The 26,249-nt window shown below is 43.4% G+C and overlaps 1 protein-coding gene across 1 annotated transcript; it reads left to right on the forward strand.

The window, feature by feature from the left end:
- The first annotated feature begins 223 nt into the window (after nt 1-223).
- On the forward strand, nt 224-19,702 carry pdcd2l (programmed cell death 2-like). Its single transcript, XM_036130839.1, has 2 exons — nt 224-732; nt 17,556-19,702. The coding sequence occupies exons 1-2, from the start codon at nt 282-284 to the stop codon at nt 18,161-18,163; spliced, it is 1,059 nt and encodes a 352-aa protein (XP_035986732.1). The 5' UTR covers nt 224-281; the 3' UTR covers nt 18,164-19,702.
- Nucleotides 19,703-26,249: the final 6,547 nt, after the last annotated feature.

Here is a 26,249-nt window from a genome sequence, read left to right on the forward strand (position 1 = left end):
GATCAAAATATCGGAGATCAAAGAAAATAATTGGTAAGGGGTGTCGAACAGGAAAAAGAATCGTATCATATTTTAAGGTAATGTAGCTACTTCTGATTCAAGTTATAAGATTATGGTTTAGCACGTTTGTCCCGATCCACACTCCTTACATGTTGGTGGCGGTAATGCCTCACATCGTTGTTTGTCAACCCCAATGAAGAAGAAGAAGAAGAATTAGAAGATTATGATGATGATGTGTGTGTGTGTGTGTGTGTGTGTGTGTGTGTGTGTTTGTGAGTGAAATGGCCCAGGAGCAACTTTTCATCGGTCTCTGTGATGGAGAGCTGGATTCGAAGAAATATTGCTCCTCTTTTCTGACAAACAAAGTCGGGGGAGAGCCGGACTGGCAACCGGGTATTACCCGGCAGCTTCCCCGCTGTGGTCGTTGTAGCGCTTCGTTAGCCCACGTGGTGCAGGTTTACTGTCCCCTACAGGGCTCCCCTTATCACAGAAACCTCAACCTGTTCGCCTGCTGCCAACCTGGCTGCAGCGAGCAGTCAGGTAGCTGGACGGTTTTCCGCTCGCAGTGTGTGGAGGCTCCCAACCAGTCGTCTACGCTTGAGGTGGTTGTGCCGTCGGCCACAGATTGGTGTGATTCCGCAGAAGACTGGGGGGCGGAGGTGGGGGGAGAGGATTTTCGAAGTGGAGGGGATAAGGAGGTTCAGGAACAAGCCAGAGATCTGCAAACCAAAGGTGGGTACCTCCTGGAAGTATTTGTATGTTTAAGTGCTAAAGTGTTATATTTGCTTCTAGGAATTGCCTGTGCAAATTCTGTTATCCGGGTCATCGCAACAGCAAATAGGCTTAAATCGGAGGCAACCGGACTTTCGTGCAGTTCTTTCTGAAAACGTTTCGACACCTATCGGGTAGTCTTTGTAAGTTATGGATGCCCAGGATGCTTCAATAGCGGCCTTTAGCTCATTTGCATTGTTGGGTCTGGTGTCTTTCAGCTTCTTCTTCACTATACCCCACAAATTCTCGATGGGGTTCAGGTCAGGGGAATTGGCAGGCCAATCAAGGACAGTAATGCCATGGTCAGTACACCAGTTACTGTGAGAATCTTATGTCGTCTCTTAACCACTACCATACTTGTGATTTAGTTTACTGAAACAAGCTGAGTGTTTTTCAAGGCTCAGGAAACCCTGCAGTGTTTCGAGTTAATTAGACGATTCAAGTGATTAGTTGAATAGCCTACTTGTATACTTTTTCACGATATTCTAATATTTTGAGATAGAATTTTTGAGTTTTCTTCAGCTGTACGCCATAATCAGCAATATTAAAACAATAAAAGGCTTGCGATATTTCAGTTGATTGGTAATGAATCCAGAATGTATGACATTTCATGTTTTTTAATTGCATTACAGAAAATAAAGAACTTTATCACAATTTTTTGAGACAGTCCTGTACACTTAAGTGCACGCAAACAGGGTCTGTAACACACAGACGTCATCAGTTCTCAGGTAAATATGTGCGCTATTAATTAAGCTTCGCAATAACACTATAATAACGCCAATTTGAAAAGCCGGCATTCATGAAGGGGTTGTCTTTCTTAAATTTGTCTCTAGGTATGACTTTTTTTCCGACTGCTTTCAGACAAGCGAAACACAAAACACGATCAGTCTCTTCCACATAATGCAGCCACTGCCATCTAGCAAACCAATTCGGTGCCACAGAACGTGAGAACGTTTCATTACCACAACGCTGTGCAAGAAATTATATGATTTATAATATATGCACTTAACAATTTAATTCAATCAAAAAATAAAACGAATGAAATGCCTACCTTCAGAACTTTCCAAACATTATACTTTTGATCAGGGGTGGATTTAGGAAATTTGGGGCCCTAGGCAAAGAAAGGCATGGTGCCCTCTGAATTGTGAAGACAACACAAAACAGACCGATTATACAAAAATTTTAATAGAATAGACATACATTATTTGTTCTACATTTTGTCCCTCTCTTATCCCTTTTCTTGTTGTTTTCCTCTTATTTTCTTTTGTCCCTTTTAATAGTAGACAACCCATGATCTGCTTATCTGTTCACCATTTTTCATTTGAATGAAATAATAGTTGGAAGTAAATCTGCGCCCGTCTGATCCTGTTCTTTTGGCCAGAGCTGGGTCATCTTCAGGAAGTCCACTGTGCTGACTGCTTACCAGCAGAGTGGATGATGCTGTAGCCTCTTATAACATCATTATCAAAGCCTGGCTGGATAATTGTGGAACTCTCTCTGTCACAGTCCATCGCTGTCTCATTCTGAAAACAAACAGAAAACACAGTATAAGGCTTTTACCCAGTGGTTAAATGTATATTTACTCAATTGCTAAAGTAGAAATTTGAGGATTTTATTCAACTTCAATGCGGTACCGCGCACGTGACGTCACCGTCTCAAGAGCAACGCCCCTTTTGCCGCTTAGGTAGGGCATACAGGAGAGAACGCATACAGGAGAGAACGCACGGATAACAGATATGACCGACTTTACAGCCGTTAAACTTTCCCAAGACGATGTCCCAGGCACACGGATTACTGGTCGCACTGTCGAAGAACACACCAACCTTCAGCTCAAACGATGGCTTGAGGTTCGAGGGCTTAAAAAAAGACTGGAAAACTGGCCGAGTTGATGAACGGTAAGCTTTGTTTTTTTTTTTTTCCTGCGCGGCGATCAAGGCAGCGTCGGCCGTTTTTTTTTGTTGTTGATTGCAATCACCGTCCAGGAATGGGTATATGTTTAATGTTTGTCTCATTTGAAATGTTTTTGAGTAAGCTATCCTGGTAGCAGGCTATCATGTTAGCGCCTGCTACCATGATAGCCTATATGCTGTCATGGTAGCAGGCGCTACTTTATTAACATGTCGGCCACCAAAATACTCTTACCTTGACTTGATGTCGCTGGAATTGGGTCAGGATGTTCTTCGGTTGGGCCCTTTCCTCCGACAAAATGCTTGCTACATATGTAGGTGAATTTGGTAACTTTTTCCGGGTTGAACTGTTGTGTAGGCCGACCGCACCGGTGAACCCAGCACACACATTTCTCCTTGGCAGTCTTGAAGAAAACATCCTTCATATGCGGCCGATCAGCGTAACTCGAGTCGCTGTTGCACGTTCCATAGCAACAATGTTTAAAAACTATGGTCTTAGATTTGGAAAAAGCAGTCGTTTACCGAGTAAAACCAAGGGTAACGCACGTCTCTTTTACAGCGAAACAACGGCGGACTATGCAAGCATGCCCTACTGCGTACCACGTGATGTGACGTCATCGTGACGTTGTGTTTCTAAAAATAGCTCGCGCGCGGTACCGCATTTTGTCTGCGCCACTGTCAGAAGAAATGTGAATGTAATCATTTTCTTTTTATCTTTTTATTAAGGACTGTTCTACTGTTTTAACTTCACACAGGAGAAACAGATGTTTCTCCTAGACAAGGAGTCTCTTGCTATATATATGTTAATCTTATACCTCTTTGTGTACCAACCCCATGTTGTAAAACCCCCCTTATCTTTTACACCCATGTAGTGAATTCCTGACCCCTCCTGCCCTTTCTTTGATGTCTGATAATAAAGGCAAAGAGACAGAAGGTAGCCAGCGCAGATGGAGCCGAGACTGATGAAGACGGCCTCACGTTTCTGGTCCTTTCTGCCCTCTTTTCTTTGAGAAGAGTCTAAAACTTGTTTGTGTTGGTTTTCTTTCCAGAATAAAAGGGTTATTAAACTTAACTCTATCAGCCACCGTAACTCAGAGGAAAATACAGCATTTTCTACTCTGATACTATACATATTTCCATTGCCAGTTAAATATTTCAAAACCTCAGTGGAAATCTTGTACCCCCAAAATGACGATTTAATGTTAACATTTTTGATAAACTGAACAAGTCTTGCTTTTGAGGACTGACTTCTTAAGCCAAAACCGTCTTCGGCTGGAAAATTTATTATGACAAAAATAAGATGCATGTCACAGGAAAGACTAGTGATGCTACAAATATGACAATTGCTTAAACTACCAAACAGTAAATTGGTTTATAATTAACTCAACCCTTAACATCCACACCTGTACACAATAACACACATTAAAACAATGTTAATACAAAGCTGTAATGCAGAGTGAGAAGTTGTTAATAACTTATGTTTTTGTAATGTATAACTTAAATTATTAAGGACTAAAACACCTGCCAAAACTACCTGTAAAACCTAAGGGTGATTTTAAAGACAACACCCAAAAGCCTGAAGTTTTCCTGAAATTCAACATGGAAAAAAAACAAAAACAAAAAAAAATTAAAACCGCAAGCGGTGATGATCGGCCCTCGCAGCAAAGCGCCGCTCTGGCCTATTGGCCACCGCTGGGATTTGCGCACCGCCGGCCGCCCGCCACCGCAGATGCTGTCGCGCATTTTGCCCGCCCGTCCACTGGGCGATTCACACGAACGTGTTCGGCAGCGCTCCCCACGGCTCACAAAAAATCTGGTGCAGATCGCTTGATGTAGCGAGGAGATACAGCCGTTGAATAATGATAATGCATTTGGCCACCGGACCGGACTAAATCGAGCTCCTCTCGACGTGAAGAAGCAGTGGCTCTACTCTGAGTCCTCCCCGGATGACTGAGCTCCTCACCCTATCTCTAAGGGAGAGCTCACACACACTATGGAGAAAACTAATTTTTGGCCGCTTGTATCTGGGATCTCGGTCACGACCCAAAGCTCGTGACCATAGATGAGGGTAGGAACGTAGATCGACCGGTAAATCGAGAGCTTTGCCTTTTGGCTCAGCTCTCTCTTCACCACAACGGACCGGTACAGCGCCCGCTTCACAGCAGACGCTGCACCAATCCGCCTGTCGATCTCCCGCTCCATCTTCCCCTCATTCGTGAACAAGACCCCAAGATACTTGAACTTCTCCACTAGAAGCTGGCTCTTTGGACTTTCCTTTTTTAAAAAGCTTATAGTTAGAGTGGCTCATGTTATCCTAAGCTACCTCTATAGTTATGCTGCTATACGTTTAGGCTACTGCAGGACATCAGGGTCTATTGTTCTTCAATTTTGAATGACTGTTGTCATTTCAGCTTTTAACTTTTTGTTTTTTCTTTTTTTTTCATAGTAGGTACACCTGGTCTGGCGTTCTGTTAGCTGTGGCATCATCCAGGGAAGACAGATCACCCGCTACTACCATCTAATGTAGAACTTCTGTGCTTTTTTGTCTGTCTTGTTGTGTCTCTGCTCTGTCTTCTGTAACCCCCAGTCTGTCGAGGCAGATGACCGTTCATACTGAGCTCGGTTCTGATGGAGGTTTTTCCTTCCCGTTAATGGGGAGTTTTTTTCCCGCTGTTGTTTCATGCTTGCTCAATAGGTAGGATTGCTGCAAAGCCATGGACAATGCAGACAACTCTCCCTGTGGCTCTACGGTTCCCCAGGAGTGAATGCTGCTTGTCGGGACTTTGATGTAATCAACTGGTTCCCTTATATAGGAATATTTTGACCAATGTGTATAATCTGACCCAATCTGTACAATCTGATTGATTTTGACTTTGTAAAGTGCCTTGAGATGACATATTTCATGAATTGGCACTATATAAATAACATTGAATTGAATCATCTCTTTAGACCAAGTAAACTATCACATTTTATGAGACAGTTATCTCATTTTAAAGATATAATCATCTAACGTTATTACTCTTAGCAAGTTAAAGCTCCATAAAAATTGTAGACCAGCTTTTAGTTCCACTCTTTTATTATGCACATCTAGGCTACCTATAAATATAAAGTATGGCATGCCAAAAAAATTTTTCAACAAAAGGCAATTTTAGTAATTGCCTTGCAATTTTATATCTAAGCATTACAAATTATAACATTTCACAAATTTTCACAGCAAGATGGAAATAACGACTATCTTTTTTCCTTTTTTTACCTACCTTTTGAAATTAATACTTGTTTCTACTTCTCCAAAATTATACTTCAAGAAAACTATTGTACTGTCCTGGGGCCATATGCAGCTAGACAAAAGTTCCCCACACAAAGCTTCTCTTTCTTGCGTTCTCTGAATAACCTTTGTTCCCAAATCTGGCTTTAAACATTGTTTTTGTAAAAAGACAAATATTTTTCCAAGGCAGAAGCGTGTAGAACAAATTCAACTTCAACATTAGCAGTTTCCCTAGCTTCATGGCTGAAAAGCAGCTTTTAACCGGAGCAAAATACGTCAAAGATCTTTTTTTAAGGTGAGAGCACTCACTATGTCACGTAATTCACATAGAGATCTAAGAAAGTTGTGATGTCTCACTCTCATTAAATATGAACCCAAAACGTTTCTGTTTTTACCATGGATTTCCTCTGACTAAGAATTAATTAATATCTTATTTATGTAATGTATTCACGACATGAATTCCTTGCTGTCTTAACAAAAGGCAGAACAACTATAACGTTACTTTCTATAATTATTACAGGTTCTGCTGAGATGTCAAATTCTGGAGAGTGCTTAGACACCCTGACACACAAATATGGATTAACTTAATTTCAAGTGCACTCGTGAACTTGTTTTAGTTGATTTAGTTTTCTTGATGTACTGTAGAGCGTGATGAGGTCTGTTGTGGTATTGAATTGCAATGAGAAGTATTACACATCTATGCGTGAGCATAATCAAAAATTCCCCCCAGGAGCAGTGCTTTTTTTTTTTTTTTTTTATTTCCAGGACCCGCGGTAACGACAGCGGTGTTCTTACGATGGAGTATTAGGGCCACACATGAAGAGAAAAAATAATTTTGCCATGACGAGATTAAACTGGTGCAGATCAGTTGATGCAGCGATGCATTTGGCCACCGGAGGCAGTGGTGACCCACCAGCTTAAAATCTATGTATTGACATCTTAAAGATGGTCTTATAGCTTAAAAGATCATCCTGTTTTGGTTGATTTTGTAGCCGAATAGAAGAGATGTTCTCAAAGCATTAAATAAGCCTTTTGACTTTTAAAAATGTTGTCCTTTTAAGGTAATTTTAAGTTACTTTTTATTAAATTTGTCAATATCCTATGGAAGTCTGGACATATGGCAGCGGCGTTTCAGGTGACTTCGCCATGCCACCACGCCGCACTGCTACATGGAATCCAGTTGGGCCTGGAATCCACAACACACCGACATGTCTTCTCTCTATGGACACAGTTTCATGTTGATTAGCTCAGAGGGGTAACATAGCGACCGCTTGCAACAAAACATGACACTTCCTGTTGTCAGGGGCCGTGGCCTAAGCAATGTCATCATTTGACCATTGGATATTATAGGAGACCTGATGGTGATCAATTACTGAACGTTTGGTGGCTCTGTGAGTTTTTGTGTATGAAATATAACAGCTTTGTGTTTCATGGCGAGTAGGTGAACTTTGACCCGTTCTAACCCCCCTTCACCATGCTCAAAAACTCACCATTTTGATAACTTTTAATTGGCCATGCCTTATGATCAGACTGCCCGGGTTTCAAGCCGATCGCTCGATATCTCTGGGAGGAGTTCGATCTTATACCAATGCTGTAACTGTCAAAACTGAGGTCAAAATCAGACTTTCAGTCTAAAATGGCCAACTTCCTGTGATATTTACAGTATGACATTAATTGTAAATTCTGAGCGTCTTGGTGAGCTCTACCACTGTACCAAATCTCATGTCTCTACGATTAAGTAAGTGAATAGCAAAGGGTCCTTTGAAAATTGCTAGGTGGCGCCGTTGAGACATTAGGTCACGCCCAACAAAGTTTGTTATGGATTCCTATTGGGGGGTGGATAAGGATGCATTCAAGTGAGTTTTAAGCAGCTCGGCCCAAAAATGTGGAATTCAGAGCCAAACGTATGGCAGCGGCGTTTGAGGTGACTTCACCACGCCGCCACGCTCTCCTGCTCCATCGAATACACTTGGGGCTGGAATCCACAACACAACAACATGTCTTCTGTCTCTGGACACAGTTTCATGTTGATTAGCTCAGAGGGGTAACATAGCGACCGTTTACAGCAAAACATGACACTTCCTGTTGTCAGGGGGCGTGGCCTAAGTGATGTCATCATTTGACCATTGGATATTAAAGAAGACCCGATGATGATCAATCACAGAAAGTTTGGTGCCTCTGTGTGTTTCTGTGTAGGAGATATAACAGTTTTATTTTTTGTGGCGAGTAGGTGAACTTTGACCCCTGCTAACACCCCTTCAACATGCTCAAAAACTCACCGTTTTGATAACTTTTAATTGGCCATGCCTTATGATCAGACTGACCGAGTTTCAAGCCGCTTGCTCGAAATCCCTAGGACGAGTTCGATCAAATACCAATGCTGTAAACGTCAAAAATGGGGTCAAAATCAGACCTTCAATCTAAAATGGACGATTTCCTGTGATATTTGCACTATGACATTAATTGTAAATTCTGAGCGTCTTGGTGAGCTCTACCACTGTACCAAATCTCATGTCTCTACGATGAAGTAAGTGAATAGCAAAGGGTCCTTTGAAAATTGCTAGGTGGCGCCGTTGAGGCATTTTTCTTTTGATTTTTGTGACGACCTTAAAATACAAAATTTTTAAACAGTCTTCATGCATCTGACAAGTTTGGTGAGTTTTTGAATATGATAAAGCCCTCAAAAAGGCCCCTCTTTGGGGTGGCAGATTAATAATAATAATTAAACACTACAGATACAATAGGCCTTCGTAGCGCTTCGCTGCTCGGGCCTAATAATTAAAGCCGCAAGCGGCGATGAGCGGCCCTCGCAGCCAAGCACCGCTGGGGTACGCGCACCGCCTCCCTCCAGCCACCGCAGAAGCTGTCACGCATTTTCCGCGCCCGTCCACCGGGCAATTCACACGAACCCGTTCGGCAGTGAAACCAGGTGCAGATCGGTTGATGCAGCGAGGAGATACAGCCGTTGAATAATGATATTGCATTTGGCCATCGGGCCGGACCAAATCGTTCGGCGGGCCGTACGTTTGACACCCCTGGTTTAAACGTTAGTTTACTGGTTGAAATGCAGTTCAAAGTCTTCAGCCGATCCAAAATGCTGCAGCAAGAGTTATGGAGATAGTTTCCTGCCAAAAGGTTGTAAACAGAAAAGGTGTTGCACACAAATAAAACTTGTTTTGCACACAAAAAGATGTGTTTCACACAAAAAAAATTGTTTTGCAAACTGTCCGCCAAGCTTGCACTCAAAATATCATTTATAAGTTTTCCTCCAGTACAAAATGGTCTCTGCACGCACAAAATAGTCTCTGCTCGACTAGGAAACAATCCCACCCACGCTGCGGTAAATTTGTGCCAAAGGTCACATGATGCATTAAGAGTTGTTGTTGTTGTTCAGACTTCCCGACATTGAGAAGAATTCAGTTATCTCTAAACTATTGGGCTAATTTACAGGGTAATAGTGAAGATCATCCAGCACAGAGCACTTTAACATCTTGTTGGGAAATGGAGAAGAGGGAGAGAAAAAGCTTTGGGTAGACAGTTAGACAAAAAGCAATGGAATTAGAATTAACTGATTTAATGTTCAGTTCAACAGTACCACTGCCAGCAGTACAACCTTGGATACTACCTGAAGCTAAAGTAGATCTAACACTATTACGAAAGGGAAATAAGGTCAGGGGTTTTGTTTTAAATTCAAATACAATACAGGAATATATTAATAGTTACTACAGTTTCATTCAGATCTACACAGATGCATCAAAAAAGTTTAGATAACAAGATAGGAGTATCTTTTATTGTTCCAGAGTTTCATATTACAGTAGGAAAGAGGACAAGTGATAATATATCAGTATACACAGGAGAAATGCTAGCAATTCTGTTTGCAGTGCAATGGGTAGAAGAAATAAGACCTCTGAGAGTGATTATTTGTTCAGATTCATCTTCATCACTAATCAGTTTACTGATAAAACATTCAAACAGTAGACCAGATATTTTGATAGAAATCCAGCAAACATTATACAGAATTCAAATGATGGACATTACAGTCATATTTTTGTGGGTACCAGCACATATGGGAGTTAAAGGAAATGAAATGGCAGATAAGGCTGCAAAGGAGGCTACAACAAGAAAAGACATTGATGTGTCAGTTAAAATTAGTAAGATGGAAATGATAATGATAATGCATTTAGCCACCGGGCCAGACTAAATCGTTCGGCGGGCCGTACGTTTGACACCCCTGGTTTAAACATTAGTTTACTGGTTAAAATGCAGTTCAAAGTCTTCAGCTGATCCAAAATGCTGCAGCAAGAGTTATGGAGATAGTTTCCTGCCAAAAGGTTGTACACAAAAAAGGTGTTGCACACAAATATAAATTGTTTTGCAAACTGTTCGCCAACCTTGCACTCAAAATATCATTTATAAGTTCTCCCCCAGTAGTTTTTCTTGCAGGTGTTGCAGATACTTCTCTTTTCTTGGATTGATGCCCATAGCAGAGACATCTAAAACACAGTCCCTTTAATTTTACAAACTTCACTCTTTCAGTGATTGTCTTTTGTCACAGAATACACATTTGTTTGTTTCTGTTTTCTCTTCTGTGCTGCTTGCAAATGCGTTTGCCCCAACACTGCTAGCCTTTATGAGCTTTGTCTCTGAAGCATTTGCTTTAAGCGCATGTAGCGACGTCACTGGGTTACATGCTATTTTTGCCTCTCTTGTGACAAAGTCAACAAAGTTACTAAATGTTGGAAATGAACCACACTCCTCTTCAATCTGAATAACTTTCCTATTCCATCTTGCTGTAAGCCAATCAGGAAGCTTGCTTCCATGGCAGCCAGTTCAATTCAATTCAATTTTATTTATATAGCGCCAATTCATGAAACATGTCATCTCGAGGCACTTTACAAAGTCAAGTTCAATCATATTATACAGATTGGGTCAGATTATACAGATTGGTCAAAAATGTTCCTATATAAGAAAACCAGTTGATTGCATCAAAGTCCCGACAAGCAGCATTCACTCCTGGGGAAGCATAGAGCTACAGGGAGAGTCGTCTGCATTGTCCATGGCTTTGCAGCAATCCCTCATACTGAGCAAGCATGAAGCGACAGTGGGAAGAAAAACTCCCCATTAACGGGAAGGAAAACCTCCGGCAGAACCGGGCTCAGTATGAACGGTCATCTGCCTCGACCGACTGGGGGTTACAGAAGACAGAGCAGAGACACAACAACAGAGACAAACAAGCACAAAAGCACACATTGATCCAGTAATCTGTTCTACATTAGATGGTAATAGCGGGTGAGCCGTCTTCACTGGATGATGTCACAGTTAACAGAATGCCAGACCAGGTGTACCTACTACGAAGAAAAAAAAAAAGAGAGAGAACAGAAAGTTAAAGCAGAAATGACAACACGTAATGCATAATTGAAGAACAGTAGAACTCTATAGATTGAGAAAATTAGATCCTGATGTCCTCCAGTAGCCTAAGCCTATAGCAGTAAAACTATAAAGGTAGCTCAGAGTAACATGAGCCACTCTAGTTATAATCTTTGTCAAAAAGGAAAGTTTAAAGATTAGTCTTAAAAGTAGACAGAATGTTTCTAATTTTGGCGATATTCCGGAGGTGAAAAAAGGAAACTCTGGAAACCTGTTTAATATGGGATTTAAATGACATGTCTTGGTCAAAAATAACACCAAGGTTTTTTACTTTATTACCAGAGGCCAAGTTAATGCCACCCAGATTAAGTGATTGGTTAAGAAGTTTATTTTTTGAGGACTCTGGCCCAAAGATTACAACTTCGGTCTTGTCAGAATTTAGATGCAGGAAATTTAAAGTCATCCAGCTTTTGATGTCATCAAGACATGACTGCAGTCGAAGTAATTGATTGGATTCATCAGGATTTATGGATAAATATAGCTGAGTGTCATCAGCATAACACTCAAGTGAATATATGTCAGTACATGTGTGTGTGTATATATATATATATATATATATATATATATATATATATATATATATATATATATACACACACACACACATGTACTGACATATATTCACTTGGTGATAGCAGCAGAAGTTCTTCCGGATCATTGCACAGGTTATAGCACAGTGTATTAAATAGATTATTGCACATTATTTATTGCCCAAAGTTATAACAGTTGTGGTTATATAGAACAGATTGCTGGATCAATGTGTGCTTCTGTGCTTTTTTGTCTGTCTTGTTGTGTCTCTGCTCTGTCTTCTGTAACCCCCAGTCGGTCGAGGCAGATGACCGTTCATACTGAGCCCGGTTCTGCTGGAGGTTTTTCCTTCCTGTTAATGGGGAGGGTTTTTTTCCCTGTTGCTTCATGCTTGTTCAGTATGAGGGATTGTTGCAAAGCCATGGACAATGCAGACTACTCTCCCTGTGGCTCTACGCTTCTTCAGGAGGAAATGCTGCTTGTCAAGACTTTTATGCAATCAACTGGTTCCCTCGGCTAAAATGTTCATCCATTTTAGCCGTGCAATCCTCCATAATTAAAGTCCGACAGTCCACAGATCGCAACAGTTTGTTGATACAAAATTAATTGTTCATCCACTTCAGCAACCAATGCATTGGAATTACGCCCTTATGTGTGCACACTATATTTAGATGGCCATCATATCGGTGGTAGCGCTACACATACCTAATGCAGACGAATGATTGTTCAAATCCAGCGCCGAGCTGATCAACGGCGCCCTCACCGATGTCTATCCTGTCTGACGTCACCTCAGGTGAGCTGAGTTCAATCAGCTGATGCTCCACTCCAAACACGTAACCTCCAGCCCAGTCTTTTCTTGCGCAATCACCACCATCAACCATGCAGAAACGCGTATCTTATGCACAGTTCGTGAAGATGCACAAACAGTTTTTGACTGGTTTTGTAGCGGCCAAGCCAATACTTTAAGCCACTGAGGTGCTGCATCGGGGTAATAGAGTTGACGCGCTTATTGTTACCTTTTTGGGATGAATTAGAGTCCGAGTCGTCAGGGCATGTTGAACGCTTCGTCCATTTATTTTCCTCTTTGCATGTCAAATGTCCATCATACATGAACACATCTCCAGACAACATATAAAGCAGACTTGCTTGCTTGTATTTATCTTTTTGCGGTCAAAAACTGTTTTCCCCTTCCGGGTGGAACACCTACCTATCAAAGAAAAGTTCCCCCCTTAAATAGACACTTTACCCAATCAATTACCCAATCAATGCATTTGCGCTCCTACATATAGGATTAAAGATTAAAATCTTATTTCTTTTAAAGGCCAGCTAAAGATATTTTAAAGCTGCTTCCACTTTTGGACGAATGTGTATGAATGGTTTGGTAAAATATGTACCGTGAATTACAGATGACGCCCAAACATTTGGGTTTGCTGCCATCTAGTGTTGGAAATAATAAATGTTTTTTCCTTCAAAACACAATTCATGTTAAAAAATAATTGTCAAAATAATATGGTTGGACGTAGCAAAAATTTTGAAAAGTCTTCTACGCTTCATTTTAAGATTAAGTTATCTTCTTCTACGCATTGTGCTTCCCATGCACACCAAGTTAATGATGTAATGATTTAGGAGGATATATACAGAGCAGACATCCAGGTAAAAACAAAAACTGATCAGACAACCAGATGCACTTACCTGACTCCGCCAGATAGATTTGCTCCGCATATCCATCTGGAAACCTTCCGTTGAAGTAATTTTGGGAAGGGGCGAAAATACTGGTCAGCTGATTGGCCTATGTTGGTGATAGACGGGCCAAATAAACCAATCAGATTCGTCGTCGCTCTGTTACGAGCGACGACGAAAACACAACCACAAGCCAAGCTACTCTTGCTGCTGCAAGTAAAGGCTCGTTAGCTCAGCAGAGAAATACTCTGTAATTCCGATAAAACTTGCTCGATAGCCGCGCTAACGCTAGTTTCATCGGCTGAAGCCGCCATGTTCTTTAGACTGAACTGACGCGCTTCCCGTTGCGTCACACCTCAACCCGCCTCAAAGCCAACGCTGATTGGACGTTCGTTTGGTGAACGGCTCCAAATTTTCTTCAACGGAGGGTATCCAGACTGATCTGCGAGTGAAACCTTGAAACCTCGCGAGATCAGGATGGTCTCACGAGGCTACAGATGCACAGGCAGCTACAAAAATGCAGGATGGTACTTACCAGTGGATTGGTGAAATGAGAAATGAAACATGTGTGACGTTCTGGCAGGGAGCAGAGAACTGAGGCAGGTATAAATAGGCAGAGGAACAGGTGAGCAGAGTGAACAACTAATTAATCTGAACAGGTGGAAGTGATCAAGGATGGGGGAGTGACTGAGGGAGCTGACAGGACTAGTGGAAGGGAACAGAATCTATTACAAAACAAAACAACCCAGACAGGGCTAGCGGAGGAAAAAGTCCAATTAAAAAAAATGTCCAATCAAAATCGAAACCAAACACAACCCAGACAGGGTGAACGAAAAACAGAAAAGATCAGAGAACGGATACAGGTAAAAGTCTGGTGGGCGTCCCGGAGGACGACCCCAGTGAATCAGGCGCTCTGGCGGGCGTCCCGGAGGACGGCCCCGGCATGAAAGTTAATCCGGGGGGTGTCCTGGAGGACGGCCGCTGCGAGTCAGATAATCTGGAGGCCGGCCCCGGCGGGTCAGGTTCTCCGGCGGACATTTCGGAGGGCGGCCCCGGCGTCTCAGACTCCTCTGCTGACGTTGACGGATCGCAGCTTCAGGATGCAGAAGGCAGAGCCAGATCCCCGGCGACCGTCGACGGAGCAGAAACCTTGGAAGCAGGTGGCAGAACAGAACCCTTAGAATACGTCGACTGGGCAGAGTCCTCGGAGGACATCGACAAACGAGGACCCTCAGAGGCCGACGGTGAAGCAGGACGCTCAGAGGCCGACGGCGGAGCAGGATCCTCAGAACCCGGTGGCTGGAGAAAGAAACAGAAAAGGACGGCACCGGGCTAAGGGCTGAGGATGGCGCTGGGCTACGGGCTGAGGAAGGCAGACTACGGGGGTGCTGGACCATTGGCTACAGACGGGACCAGATTACTGTCTACGGAGGGCTACTGGCTACTTAGGGCGCCTGGCTACAGACTTTGGACAGGGTCGGGCTACAGACTTTGGACAGGGTCGGGCTACAGGCTACAGACGGCGCCTGGCTACAGGCTATAGACGGCGCCTGGCTACAGGCTACAGACGGTGCCTGGCTACAGCCTACAGACGGCGCCTGGCTACAGGACACAGGTGGCGCCTGGCTACAGGGCTTGGGAGGCGCCTGGCTACAAGGCTTGGGAGGCGCCTGGCTACAGGCTGCTAGAGGCGCCTGGCTACAGGCTGCTAGAGACGCCTGGCTACAGGCTGCTAGAGACGCCTGGCTACAGGCTGCTAGAGACGCCTGGCTACAGGCTGCTAAAGACGCCTGGCTACAGGCTGCTAAAGACGCCTGGCTACAGGCTGCTAAAGACGCCTGGCTACAGGCTGCTAAAGACGCCTGGCTACAGGCTGCAGAGGATGCCAGACCCTTAGTAACAAAAAGTCTTAAAATAAGTCTTTGGAGAGTCTCGGGGAGTGACCGCCAATACAGGGACTCAGAAAGCTGGTAGTCACTTTGAGAGAGTGGAGGTGGGAATTTCTGGGGACCTGGAGGTGGGAATTTCTGGGGACCTGGAGGTGGGAACTTCTCGATAGGGCCTAGGCAACCTGGCATCCCTCCAAGGCTCTAGGGGATGGACAGACCGTTGAGAGCCCCAATGATTCCTCAGTCCTCTACAATCTGGTTGGAGCATTCGGTTTCCAGGACCCCCCTTGGTCCAAGCATAAAACAAAACAAAACCCACAATATGACAAATGAGCGAGAATCAGAAATTTTCTATCTCTCTCCTCGCTTCACGTCGTTTACGTCTGTAGAGGAAAATTTTTATTTGGGCCGAAAGTTTTATTTACAGGATTAAATTGGGTGACACAGTCTCTCTTTCGATCGCGCAAGCGAATCAGAACCTCTACCAGCCTCTGCTGCTGCTGGGGTAGGGGGTGGTTAAGACCAAAAAAATCATGACTCTGATCGCTCTTCCTGCTGTTCTGTTAACATGAACTGCAGCAGAAATAAGATGTGAAAGAAGCTGAACCAGCTCAGCAGACGGCGGGTTTAGACTGAGCTCTGGATTGACAGAGCTGTGAAAGGATCATCCGCAGCCCAGATGGGCTTTGTTATTTTTATGCGTGAGAAATGCCATGTGTTGCGTGTGAAGTTAGTGAAATGTGTGTGTCACATGGTCAATGCGTGAGGGTTGAGAGCCCTGCTCAAAATACTCTCGAAGAGTAGTGGTACTGTTTGGATCACTGAGAACATTCATGTTTTTAAAAAACACATTAAAGCCAAAATAACTTCCGGTTCAAAATTAAAAACGAGCTGTAATCCAATCAGCGATTTCTTAGGTCTCCCACTAGGACGTACCCCTTCCGTTAATGTTGTAGTGCTTTCTTTAATGTTGTAGTGCTTTCGTTAATGTTGTAGTGCTTTGCACCTCAGGGCCACCATAGATTCTGGCCCATGGCCTATTACTAGTCTGCTGCCGCGAGCGGTTATACCTCTTTACTCTGCGACCACCAGGGGTGGGCCATAGCCCACCCATGCCATGTCCTGACCACCCCACTGGTCAGTGTAAATTGTAGGCAGCCACTCTTCCTGAGCTTCTATGACAGTTTTATTTGTATCTGCCAGTATCTACTTTTCCCTAGTAACTGTTTTTGTTCACCAATAAATTAATAAATGTGCACCTTATTTTAAATATAATTACACAATAAAAAGGAATTGTTGTTCAACTTAAAAATTTTAACTGTACTGTTATTGGTCTATGCACATTAGATCATTAGGAACATTAAAAATAAAAATAAAACATTAAAAACCAAAAGATATTAGTAGACGTAGAAGAGTGAGATTATGTTCATTTTCGGGGGACGGGGCAGCGCCGGGGGCGTGGCTGCGGCTTGATTGGAGGTGGAGCTGACTGGACCCTGGAAGAGCAGGTCCAGTCAACTCAGTCTCATTTTTATCCAACCAGACATGGAAGTAGAGATGTATTCCTTTTGTTAAAAAGTGAACGAGAAGTGTTAACACATTATTGTTCACTTAGTGGGTTAAAACAGAAAAAAACACAACTGTTCAAATAGTACTGAATAAAATAATAAAGTGGTTTTAAGTTATTGACCATATTATTACACTGTTACACATTAATTTATATTGGGTTTGCTATGAATCCAGGGGAAACATCCTTTCAGTTTGTTTGCCTAGTTTTGTATTTCTTTTTAAAGTTACAGGGACATGAACCAATCTCGAACAAAATTTTTGAAAGACCCAACAATATGAGGCCAAGCCCAAGACTGAGGCTTCACATTCCGAAGCCAAGACCTCTTCTTTATGAATGCTCATTCTTTGTATTTCCATGGATGGTTTGGTCTATGTCTGTGTGTTATTTCAACAAAAGTTGAGACACAGTTTAGCTGAAAATCAGTTGCACAAACAGCAGTGACAACTCACTTAAATAGGTGTCTGAATTCTGTCACATGTTGCAGATATTGTCTAAGTTTCTGCCTGGTTTTCCATCAGGAAGCCCTGCAGTCTGCCAGATGGATGTCAGCTCCGGCCTTCAGCAACTCAGTCTGGTAGAATCTAAAGACATTCCTGTCTTTCGTCCCTTCTTCATCAGTGTCTTGGAGGAGTCAGAACTGTCTGGTGAGGATGATGAGCTGGGTCACGCTCAGGAGCTTCTGAGGGAGTATGAGCAGAGGGAAGGCGTAGCACTGGGAGTACCTGAGGAGAGTGATGGCAGCGGGGAGATGTATGAAAAGACCAGTGCCAGACACGCTGATGCTGTCTTCTCCAGGTTCATGAAGACGATTTCAGTGTGTCCACAGCAGATCATTCGCTACTGCCGGCACAGAAAACCACTGTTTATTTCCAAGATGCCGTCCAATAACAGTCATGTAGTCTCAGTGTGCAGCTCCTGTGGAGAACCCAGGACCTTTGAGCTGCAGCTGATGCCTGCTCTGGTCTACCTGCTGCAGAGGATAGACAGCAACTTGGCGAAAAAGCTGGAGTTTGGGACTGTGTTAGTTTATACCTGCACAAACAGTTGCTGGACAGCTGGATCAAAGTTCCCTGTAGAGGAGTTCTGCTTTGTTCAGCCAGACCCAGATCATGAGCTCTTTAAATGACAGAGCAGATTGTTTAATCTAATTATCACTTCATACACACAAAAGAAATGTATATAACTATATTCAAACGTTGGAGGGTTTAAATGAATCCTGGAAGCACTGCGAGGATTGTGTTCTTTGATTTTCTTTTTACAACGCTTTCAGCTCCATGCAACCACTACTTTTGAAGGCCAAACTGGAGTTGTCAGGAGTGGACCACCACCTGTTGCAATGGATACTGGATTACCTCACTAACAACCGCAGTACTTAGGGACATGGGGCTGTTTCTGAGAGGCTGGACTGCAGTACGGGAGCACCGCAGATTAAGGTTAAGGTTTACTTTATTAATCCCCAAGGGGGAAATCGAATTGCCATTAATATGTCAAAAACACATATTTTTGTATGAGGGCAAGAAACCCTCATACAAGACTCTGCTATAGACTACAACAAATAACATCAGTGTCAATATCATTATCAAGAGTTAGATCATACAAAGGGCTCATTATAAAAGTGCACTGCAGCAGGAATAAAAGAATTTCTGAAGCGTTCAGTTGAACAACCAGGCATTACCATTCACCCACTCAAAGAGCTCCTGAGTTTGTTAAAAGACACTGGGGAGAGGGTGGTTCTTGAGTCATCATCCTTTTGTCCATGATAATGTCCACTGATTTTATCCAAGCCCTGAGTTTTTGATCAGTTTGTTCAGTCTGTTGTTTTCCTCAAGCTCCGGGTCCAGACCAGGCTTATTTGTTGCATACGGCTTAAGTTCATCCCAGGTATAGGTGTACACAGGTAGGCCATCTCCACTCCTGACTTGCACTCCCGAGGTTCTTCTTTAACTCTGTGGTGGCATCATCCCTCTTCTGTAGTGTGGTCTGTTGGAGCAGCAGCTTATCAGTAGCTGAGAGGAAGCAGCTGGATAAACCCATTAATCGGGCAAGTTCTGTCCTGGGAGGCCCATTGGACCCAGTGCAGGTGGTGGGAGACAAAAGGACTGTAAGAAAAATATAACTGGACAATGCCTCTCACCCTGTGCATAGAGCCGGAGCTTTGTCAGTAACAGACTGCTGCACTTCCACATGTCTTTCCTCCCAGCAGCTTCTAGACTCTATACTCAATGCTGCTCAAAAAAAAATTCTCTGCTGCTCAAATCAGATGTGCTATGTTAATCTGATCAAAACTCATTTGCACTGCCTCAGATGCAAATGTCCATTTGCAAATGCTCTGAGGTGTTTGCCTGTATATTCATACATCTTGTATATTTTTTTGTGCAAATTTCATACCTCTTAAGTTGATTATTGCATTTATTTTACGTAATGTAGCATTTTCACCTGAATATGCTCTATTATCACTTAATTGCAGATTCAACCCCTCCCCTTTCTGATATGTTAATTCTCTTTTGCTGTAGAATTTAGCCTTTTATTCATATTACTTAATCTAATGTGTAACTCTGATGTATCTTGTCTGTGCTTTTGTCACCTTCCCAACCAAATTTCCCCATTGTTTTCACCATTGTGGGACATAGTGTAATGCCATTAAAAAACAGCAGATGGAACTCTTCAATTGCACATGTAGCTACAGTTGTGGTCAAAAGTGTACATACACTTGTAAAAAAATCATAATGTTATGGCTGTCTTGAGTCTTCAATAAGTTCTACAACTCTTATTTTTCTGTGATAGAGTGATCGGAACACATACATGTTTGTCACCAAAAACAGTCATAAAGTTTGGTTCTTTCAGAAATTTATTATGGGTCTGCTGAAAATGTCACCAAATCTGCTGGGTCAAAAATATACATACAGCAACAAAATTTGTCAACTTTGGTGATGTAGCGAGTTGTGTCAATCAAATTAGCTTCATGTCATGGCCTCTTCACTTCTTCTAAGTGATTCTGATTGACTACAGCTGTTGACTTCTCATGAGCCCATTTAAATAGGGCTCATTTGACCCAGTGATTAGACTCAGCTACAAAAGCTACAATGGGAAAGTCAAAGGAACTCAGTGTGGATCTGAAAAAGCGAATTATTGACTTGAACAAGTCAGGGAAGTCACTTGGAGCCATTTCAAAGCAGCTACAGGTCCCAAGAGCAACTGTGCAGACAAGTATACGCAAGTATAAAGTGCATGGAACAGTTGTGTCACTGCCACGATCAGGAAGAAAACGCAAGCTATCACATGCTGCCGAGAGGAGATTGGTCAGGATGGTCAAGAGTCAACCAAGAATCACCAAGAAGCAGGTCTGCAAGGATTTGGAAGCTGATGGAACACAGGTGTCAGTCTCCACAGTCAAGCGTGTTTTACATCGGCATGGACTGAGAGGCTGCCGTGCAAGAAAGAAGCCCTTGCTCCAGAAAAGGCACCTTATGACTCGGCTGAAGTTTGCTGCTGATCACATGGACAAAGATAAAACCTTCTGGAGGAAAGTTCTCTGGTCAGACGAAACAAAAATTGAGCTGTTTGGCCACAACACCCAGCAATATGTTTGGAGGAGAAAAGGTGAGGCCTTTAATCCCAGGAACACCATGCCTACTGTCAAGCATGGTGGTGGTAGTATTATGCTCTGGGGATGTTTTGCTGCCAGTGGAACTGGTTCTTTGCAGAAAGTAAATGGGATAATGAAGAAGGAGGATTACCTCCAAATTCTGCAGGAAAACTTAAAACCATCAGCCCGAAGGTTGGGTCTTGGGCGCAGTTGGGTGTTCCAACAAGACAATGACCCAAAACACACATCAAAAGTGGTAAAGGAATGGCTAAACCAGGCTAGAATTAAGGTTTTAGAATGGCCTTCCCAAAGTCCTGACTTAAACCCCATTGAGAACATGTGGACAGTGCTAAAGAAACAGGTTCATGCAAGAAAACCATCACATTTAGCTGAACTGCACCAATTCTGTCAAGAAGAGTGGTCAAACATTCGACCTGAAGCTTGCCAGGACCTTGTGGATGGCTACCAAAAGCGCCTAGTTGCCGTGAAAATGGCCAAGGGACATGTAACCAAATACTAATGTTGCTGTATGTATATTTTTGACCCAGCAGATTTGGTGACATTTTCAGCAGACCCATAATAAATTTATGAAAGAACCAAACTTTATGACTGTTTTTTGTGACAAACATGTATGTGTTCCGATCACTCTATCACAGAAAAATAAGAGTTGTAGAACTTATTGAAGACTCAAGACAGCCATAACATTATGATTTTTTTACAAGTGTATGTACACTTTTGACCACAACTGTATTTCTGCTCTAAAAAGGAAATCATTTTAGAAACGCCATTTACATTCTATGTAAGGCGTTTGTTAAAAAGGTTCTAAAAAGAGAATATAAACCCTACTGTTCTCCAATTTGCATTGCTTGTTGTCATTGTCAGCTTTTAACTTTTTGTTCTGTCAGTTTTTTCTTCATAGTAGGTGCACCTGGTCTGGCGTTGTTAGCTGTGACCTCACGCAGGGAAGACAGATCACCTGCTGTTACCATCTAATGTAGAACAGATTACTGGATCAATGTTTGCTTCTTTGCTTTTTTGTGTCTCTTGTGTCTTCTCTAACCCCCAGTCGGTCGATGCATATGACCGTTCCAACGGAGTCTGGTTCTGCTGGAGGTTTTTCTTCCCGTTAAAGTAGAGTTTTTCTTTCCACTGTCGCTTCATGCTTGCTCCGTATGAGGGATTGCTGCAAAGCCATGGGCAATGCAGACGACTGTCCCTCTGGCTCTACGCTTCTTCAGGAGGAGTGAATGCTGCTTGCCAAAACTTAATGCAATCTACTGGGTTTCCTTAGATAGGAAGTTGTTTTGACCAATCAGTATAATCTGATTGAAATTGCCCTGAGATGATATGTTTCATGAATTGCCGCTATATAAATAAAAAATTATTGAATTGAAAATGAGTGCAGTCACATGTTTATTTAGTTATTCACAGTATTCTTTATTTTGACTATCAACATCTCTGAGTCTTAAAGGTCATCCCACAGCAGTTCAGGTTAAACAACATTAATAACATTCAGCAAAAGAAAGAAATAGACTTTAAAATGTATAATGGCAAAGCTTTTCTCGATCACATCCAAAATAACTGTTAGTTTACTGGCCTTTCAAAGTGGCAAAAAAATCTTTCTTGTGCAACTTCACTGGATTAAAGTCAGATTACAGTTGTTTCTCTTTAGTTTCTCCAATTCAATCATAAATATTCAAACCTTTGGTTTGTTTGTAAGGTACAACCTGCTTTTTTCCTAAATTTCCTGAGAAACAGAACACTGGGTAAAATAAGCCTAAAGGCTGATTGGTTTTCAGGCACTTAATCTGTTTAGAGCACTTTGTGCAAACAGGAACATCTGATGAAGGAACTGTCTTCTGAAACTACTGATGGTTTCCGCAGAAAGGCACAGATGGGGTGCTGGACTTGTGCTTCCAGTCGAACTGGCCAGGCTCCACACAGCTGTTCAGTGTGCCAATGTCTCTGTCGATAATCTCATTCACTGCAACAGAAAACATTAAGTGTTAGAAACGGTGAAATGAGTTCAGAGATTATTTCTGAGTGGGGATAGCTGGTCTACAAAGGCAGAAAAAAGTCTTGAATTCAACATTTTAGTTTAAGACTAAAATGCTAAAAGCTCCAGAAAAGGGAACTGGCAGCATACTGAAGACATAATACTAAATGACTTTATAATGCTATAGGCTGGTACAGAAACCATCATCTGATTTCAGATTTGCCGTTTATTAGCTCAAATATAAAACGGCCTACATGCTTTAAAAATAATATCAGCTCTACTCTGACAGCATGGGAGTTTCTTAAAATGACGAAGTCATCACTTATCCCATGTAGTCGTACACCCATCTGGAATAACCCTGACATCCTTCAAAATAATAATATGATAAACTTTACATACTGGAAGAATAAAGGTATTCAATATCTGGAACATTTACTTGACGGAACCAAGTTCATCAATTTTGCCAAACTAAATATGCAATATGGCATTAGTAAAAATAAATTCTTGGAATATGAACAACTTAAATCTATAATTAGAAATAAATTTAAGCATATTAAAGGTGGTTTAGAAATCCCTACTAATATATTAGAGTTCCTAGATTTAGACCCCCCCCCCCCCCCCCCCCCCCAAACCACTGTCTAAACCATACAGGACACTGACTAAAATAGATGATTCAATATCTCTTCCTATTATGAAATGGGAAGAGGATTTATCAGTCAGCTTTGAACAAAACTTGGCTCAGATATGTCTAAGAACTTTCAAATTGACTAGAAACACCAGCTTACAACTAATACAATACAAAATCCTTCACAGAGTACACTACACAGGACAAAGATTATTCAAGATGGGTTTGGCACAATCTAATATCTGTCCACACTGCATAGGCAATCATCCTGATAATTATATTCATGCGTTCTGGTTATACACACCAGTCCAGAGGTTCTGGACACAGATATGTAAGGATTTATCAAAGTGCCTGAGTTGTAAAATTTCACCTTCCCCATCAGTTTGCCTGCTCGGTCATTTTGAGGAAAGCCCTCTGGGGAAAAAAATAGTTTACATAGTCTTCACTGCATTATGTATCACAAAGAAAACTATCCTCATGAATTGGAAAAGTAAGGAAAATCCCAGTATCAATCAGTATAGAGATCTTTTGTTGGATCATATTAATCTTGAGACAGCATCTGCATCCACATCTAATCGATCTCTTTGGGCTCCTTTGATCAGCACCATCACTTAGTGGAATGGGGGGGGGGGGGTGGTGGGTTGCTTCCTGCAGGGCGCAGTGGCTGGATGGAGGGGTTCCTGGGGCTCTGGGGGGCACTCGGAGTGGGGCGCTTGGTGGGTCTGACTCCAGGGTCTGTTGCCCCCATCTGGGAGGGGCTTGGGAGGCCTACGGGCGGCCTACAGCAGCCGCTTGCGGTGCTCTTGGGGAGCTATGCGGTGACAGACGTGGGTTACTGACCTGGTAGCTGTGCTGCCGCTGCGTGGGTCTGGGGTGGGTCTGGGGGCCTGGGGTCCCTGGGCGTGCCGCCCTCGAGCGGAGGCCTCGGGGGTTCCGGTTACCGGGGGTGCGCCGCTTGGGGTCTGGGCGGGCGCGCACCCGGGTGTCTGCCCCTGCACGGGGCCTCTGGTGCACTGGGGGGCCTTGGGGCCTGTTGAGCTGGTAGGGGGGCATGGACATTAACATCTCAGGGCAGATGCTCCTCCCCTTCATTGGATTGGCACTCTGCTAGTGGGGGGAGGGGAAGGAGGGGGAGTAGGGACTAACCCAGCCTGGATGTCTACTGTCATATGTATGGTGAGTTGTTTGAATGTTAGTGTTGGGGAGGGATTAAATCTACTGGTGGGGGGTGAAGACGTCTGGGGGGGGGGGGGCTTATGTTGTGTGAGCCTCGCCTCGGACCGCTCCCTTCACCCCCTCTCGCATTTAGACATTGAGGGTTCTGGGCAGTTGCTTGGAGGGGGGGGCGCTGGCACCACCTTCCTTCCGGAGGGGGGGGGGGGGGGTTGGCTGTGCCGTGCACCCTCTTTGGCGCTCCCAGTTTTAAACACACTTGAGAATTAACATGCAACAAAACAACATCTGAGCGGGTGTAGGGAGGATCGGGGTCTTTTGCACACCCCGATCTCTGATCGCGGCACGGAGTCTGGGGCCTGGAGGAGGAGCGGGCCACCGGGTCCGGGGTCTTGGCGGGGGGCTGCTGTGGGTAGCCAGCGGCTTGCCGGGTCTGGGGCTGACGCCTCTGCTTTCCCCAGAAAGGGGTGTGGGGAAGGGGTGGCTAGGGTAGTGTGGGGGAGGGAGGGGGTTTATTAGGTATTTAGGGGGTGATGGGGATTCTGGTTGGGTGGCCCGTACGGGTCGTGTTGCCCCCCCCCCCACTTGGGATTGTTGGATGTGAGTGTTATGTGGGAATGTGTGTACAGCGTCTTTTTTTTTTGGTTCCTGGGTGGGTGCCGGCCCATTCCCGGTGGCTGCTTTGCGGGGGCCTGGCCCCTCAGGGGTCGGCCAGGGCCCCAGCTGCAGGGGCGGTGCACCCCTGGGGCCTCTGGCCCTCAGGGCCCATGGCTGGGACCACTTCAGCACGGTTGGCTGCCGGCGGAGCCCACGGGCTCGTCCCCGTGGCTCCTGGGGGGCGTCGACATTGTGGTGGCTGGGGGATTTCCTCGGTGTCGTCTCTCTTCTTTCCTTTGGGGGGGATGCAGATATCCTGTGTTGGCCCCTCTTGGCGCCCTGCGGGCCCCTTTGGGAGTCTGGGGTTATGGGTCCCCTGACTCCTGCCTCGGTGCTCGGGGAAGGCGGGCCTTTGGTTCTCCACAACCACTATCGAGCTATTTCCTTCTAGATAATTTTCACCTAAACTAGTGCACTCTCACAAACTCCCACAGGTGCAGGGTTCCAGGTATTAAGTTTTCACTTACATAAAAAAAGTATTTTTATTTATTTATTTTCTTTCACTTTCTTTTTTTGGGTATCACTTTACACATGTCAGCTTAAATAATAATACATATGATTTAGCAATGGCATCAAGGTGTTACTCGATTGTATCTGTTGCTTTATGTCTGGTGGTTGTGCTGTTCTTTTTGCATCTCTGCCCGGAGGACGTTTTATCATTCTCTCCCTTTTATCTCTTCTTTCTTTCACCTCTTCTCTTTCTTTTTTTCCTCCTCTTGTTCTTCCTTTACTCTCCTACTTTCCCATTGTAGTGTCCATATAATTTGAAATTCTCCCTGCAGGAATTGCAATAAAGCTATTTACATGCATAGATCAAGCGGAGCACTATGGCGAAAGCAGATTGCTCCACTTGTGAAAGCAAAATATGTCGAGCTCTATTTGGCATTAAGACATCAATTCTTATTGCCACATTGCTAGACAGGACACTGGGAAAAAAGTTTACAATTTCAAGGCAAATTGCACCAGTTTAGCTGTTTAATGGAAGAGTTTGTGCTTCTGCAGACAAATATGTTCCTTCTCATCCGCACAATACTACTATAATGTAAACTACGACAACATTACAGCAGAAATGTGTCTTGTTAAGGTTTGCTCTTCCTGATGACGCATTCAGTGCCTCTGAAACCGTCTCAAAAAGTTTTTTTTATTTATTTATAAATTTATTATTTATTTTCCAT

The sequence above is a fragment of the Fundulus heteroclitus genome, unplaced genomic scaffold, assembly GCF_011125445.2.
Source record: "Fundulus heteroclitus isolate FHET01 unplaced genomic scaffold, MU-UCD_Fhet_4.1 scaffold_39, whole genome shotgun sequence".
Classification (NCBI taxonomy): domain Eukaryota; kingdom Metazoa; phylum Chordata; class Actinopteri; order Cyprinodontiformes; family Fundulidae; genus Fundulus; species Fundulus heteroclitus.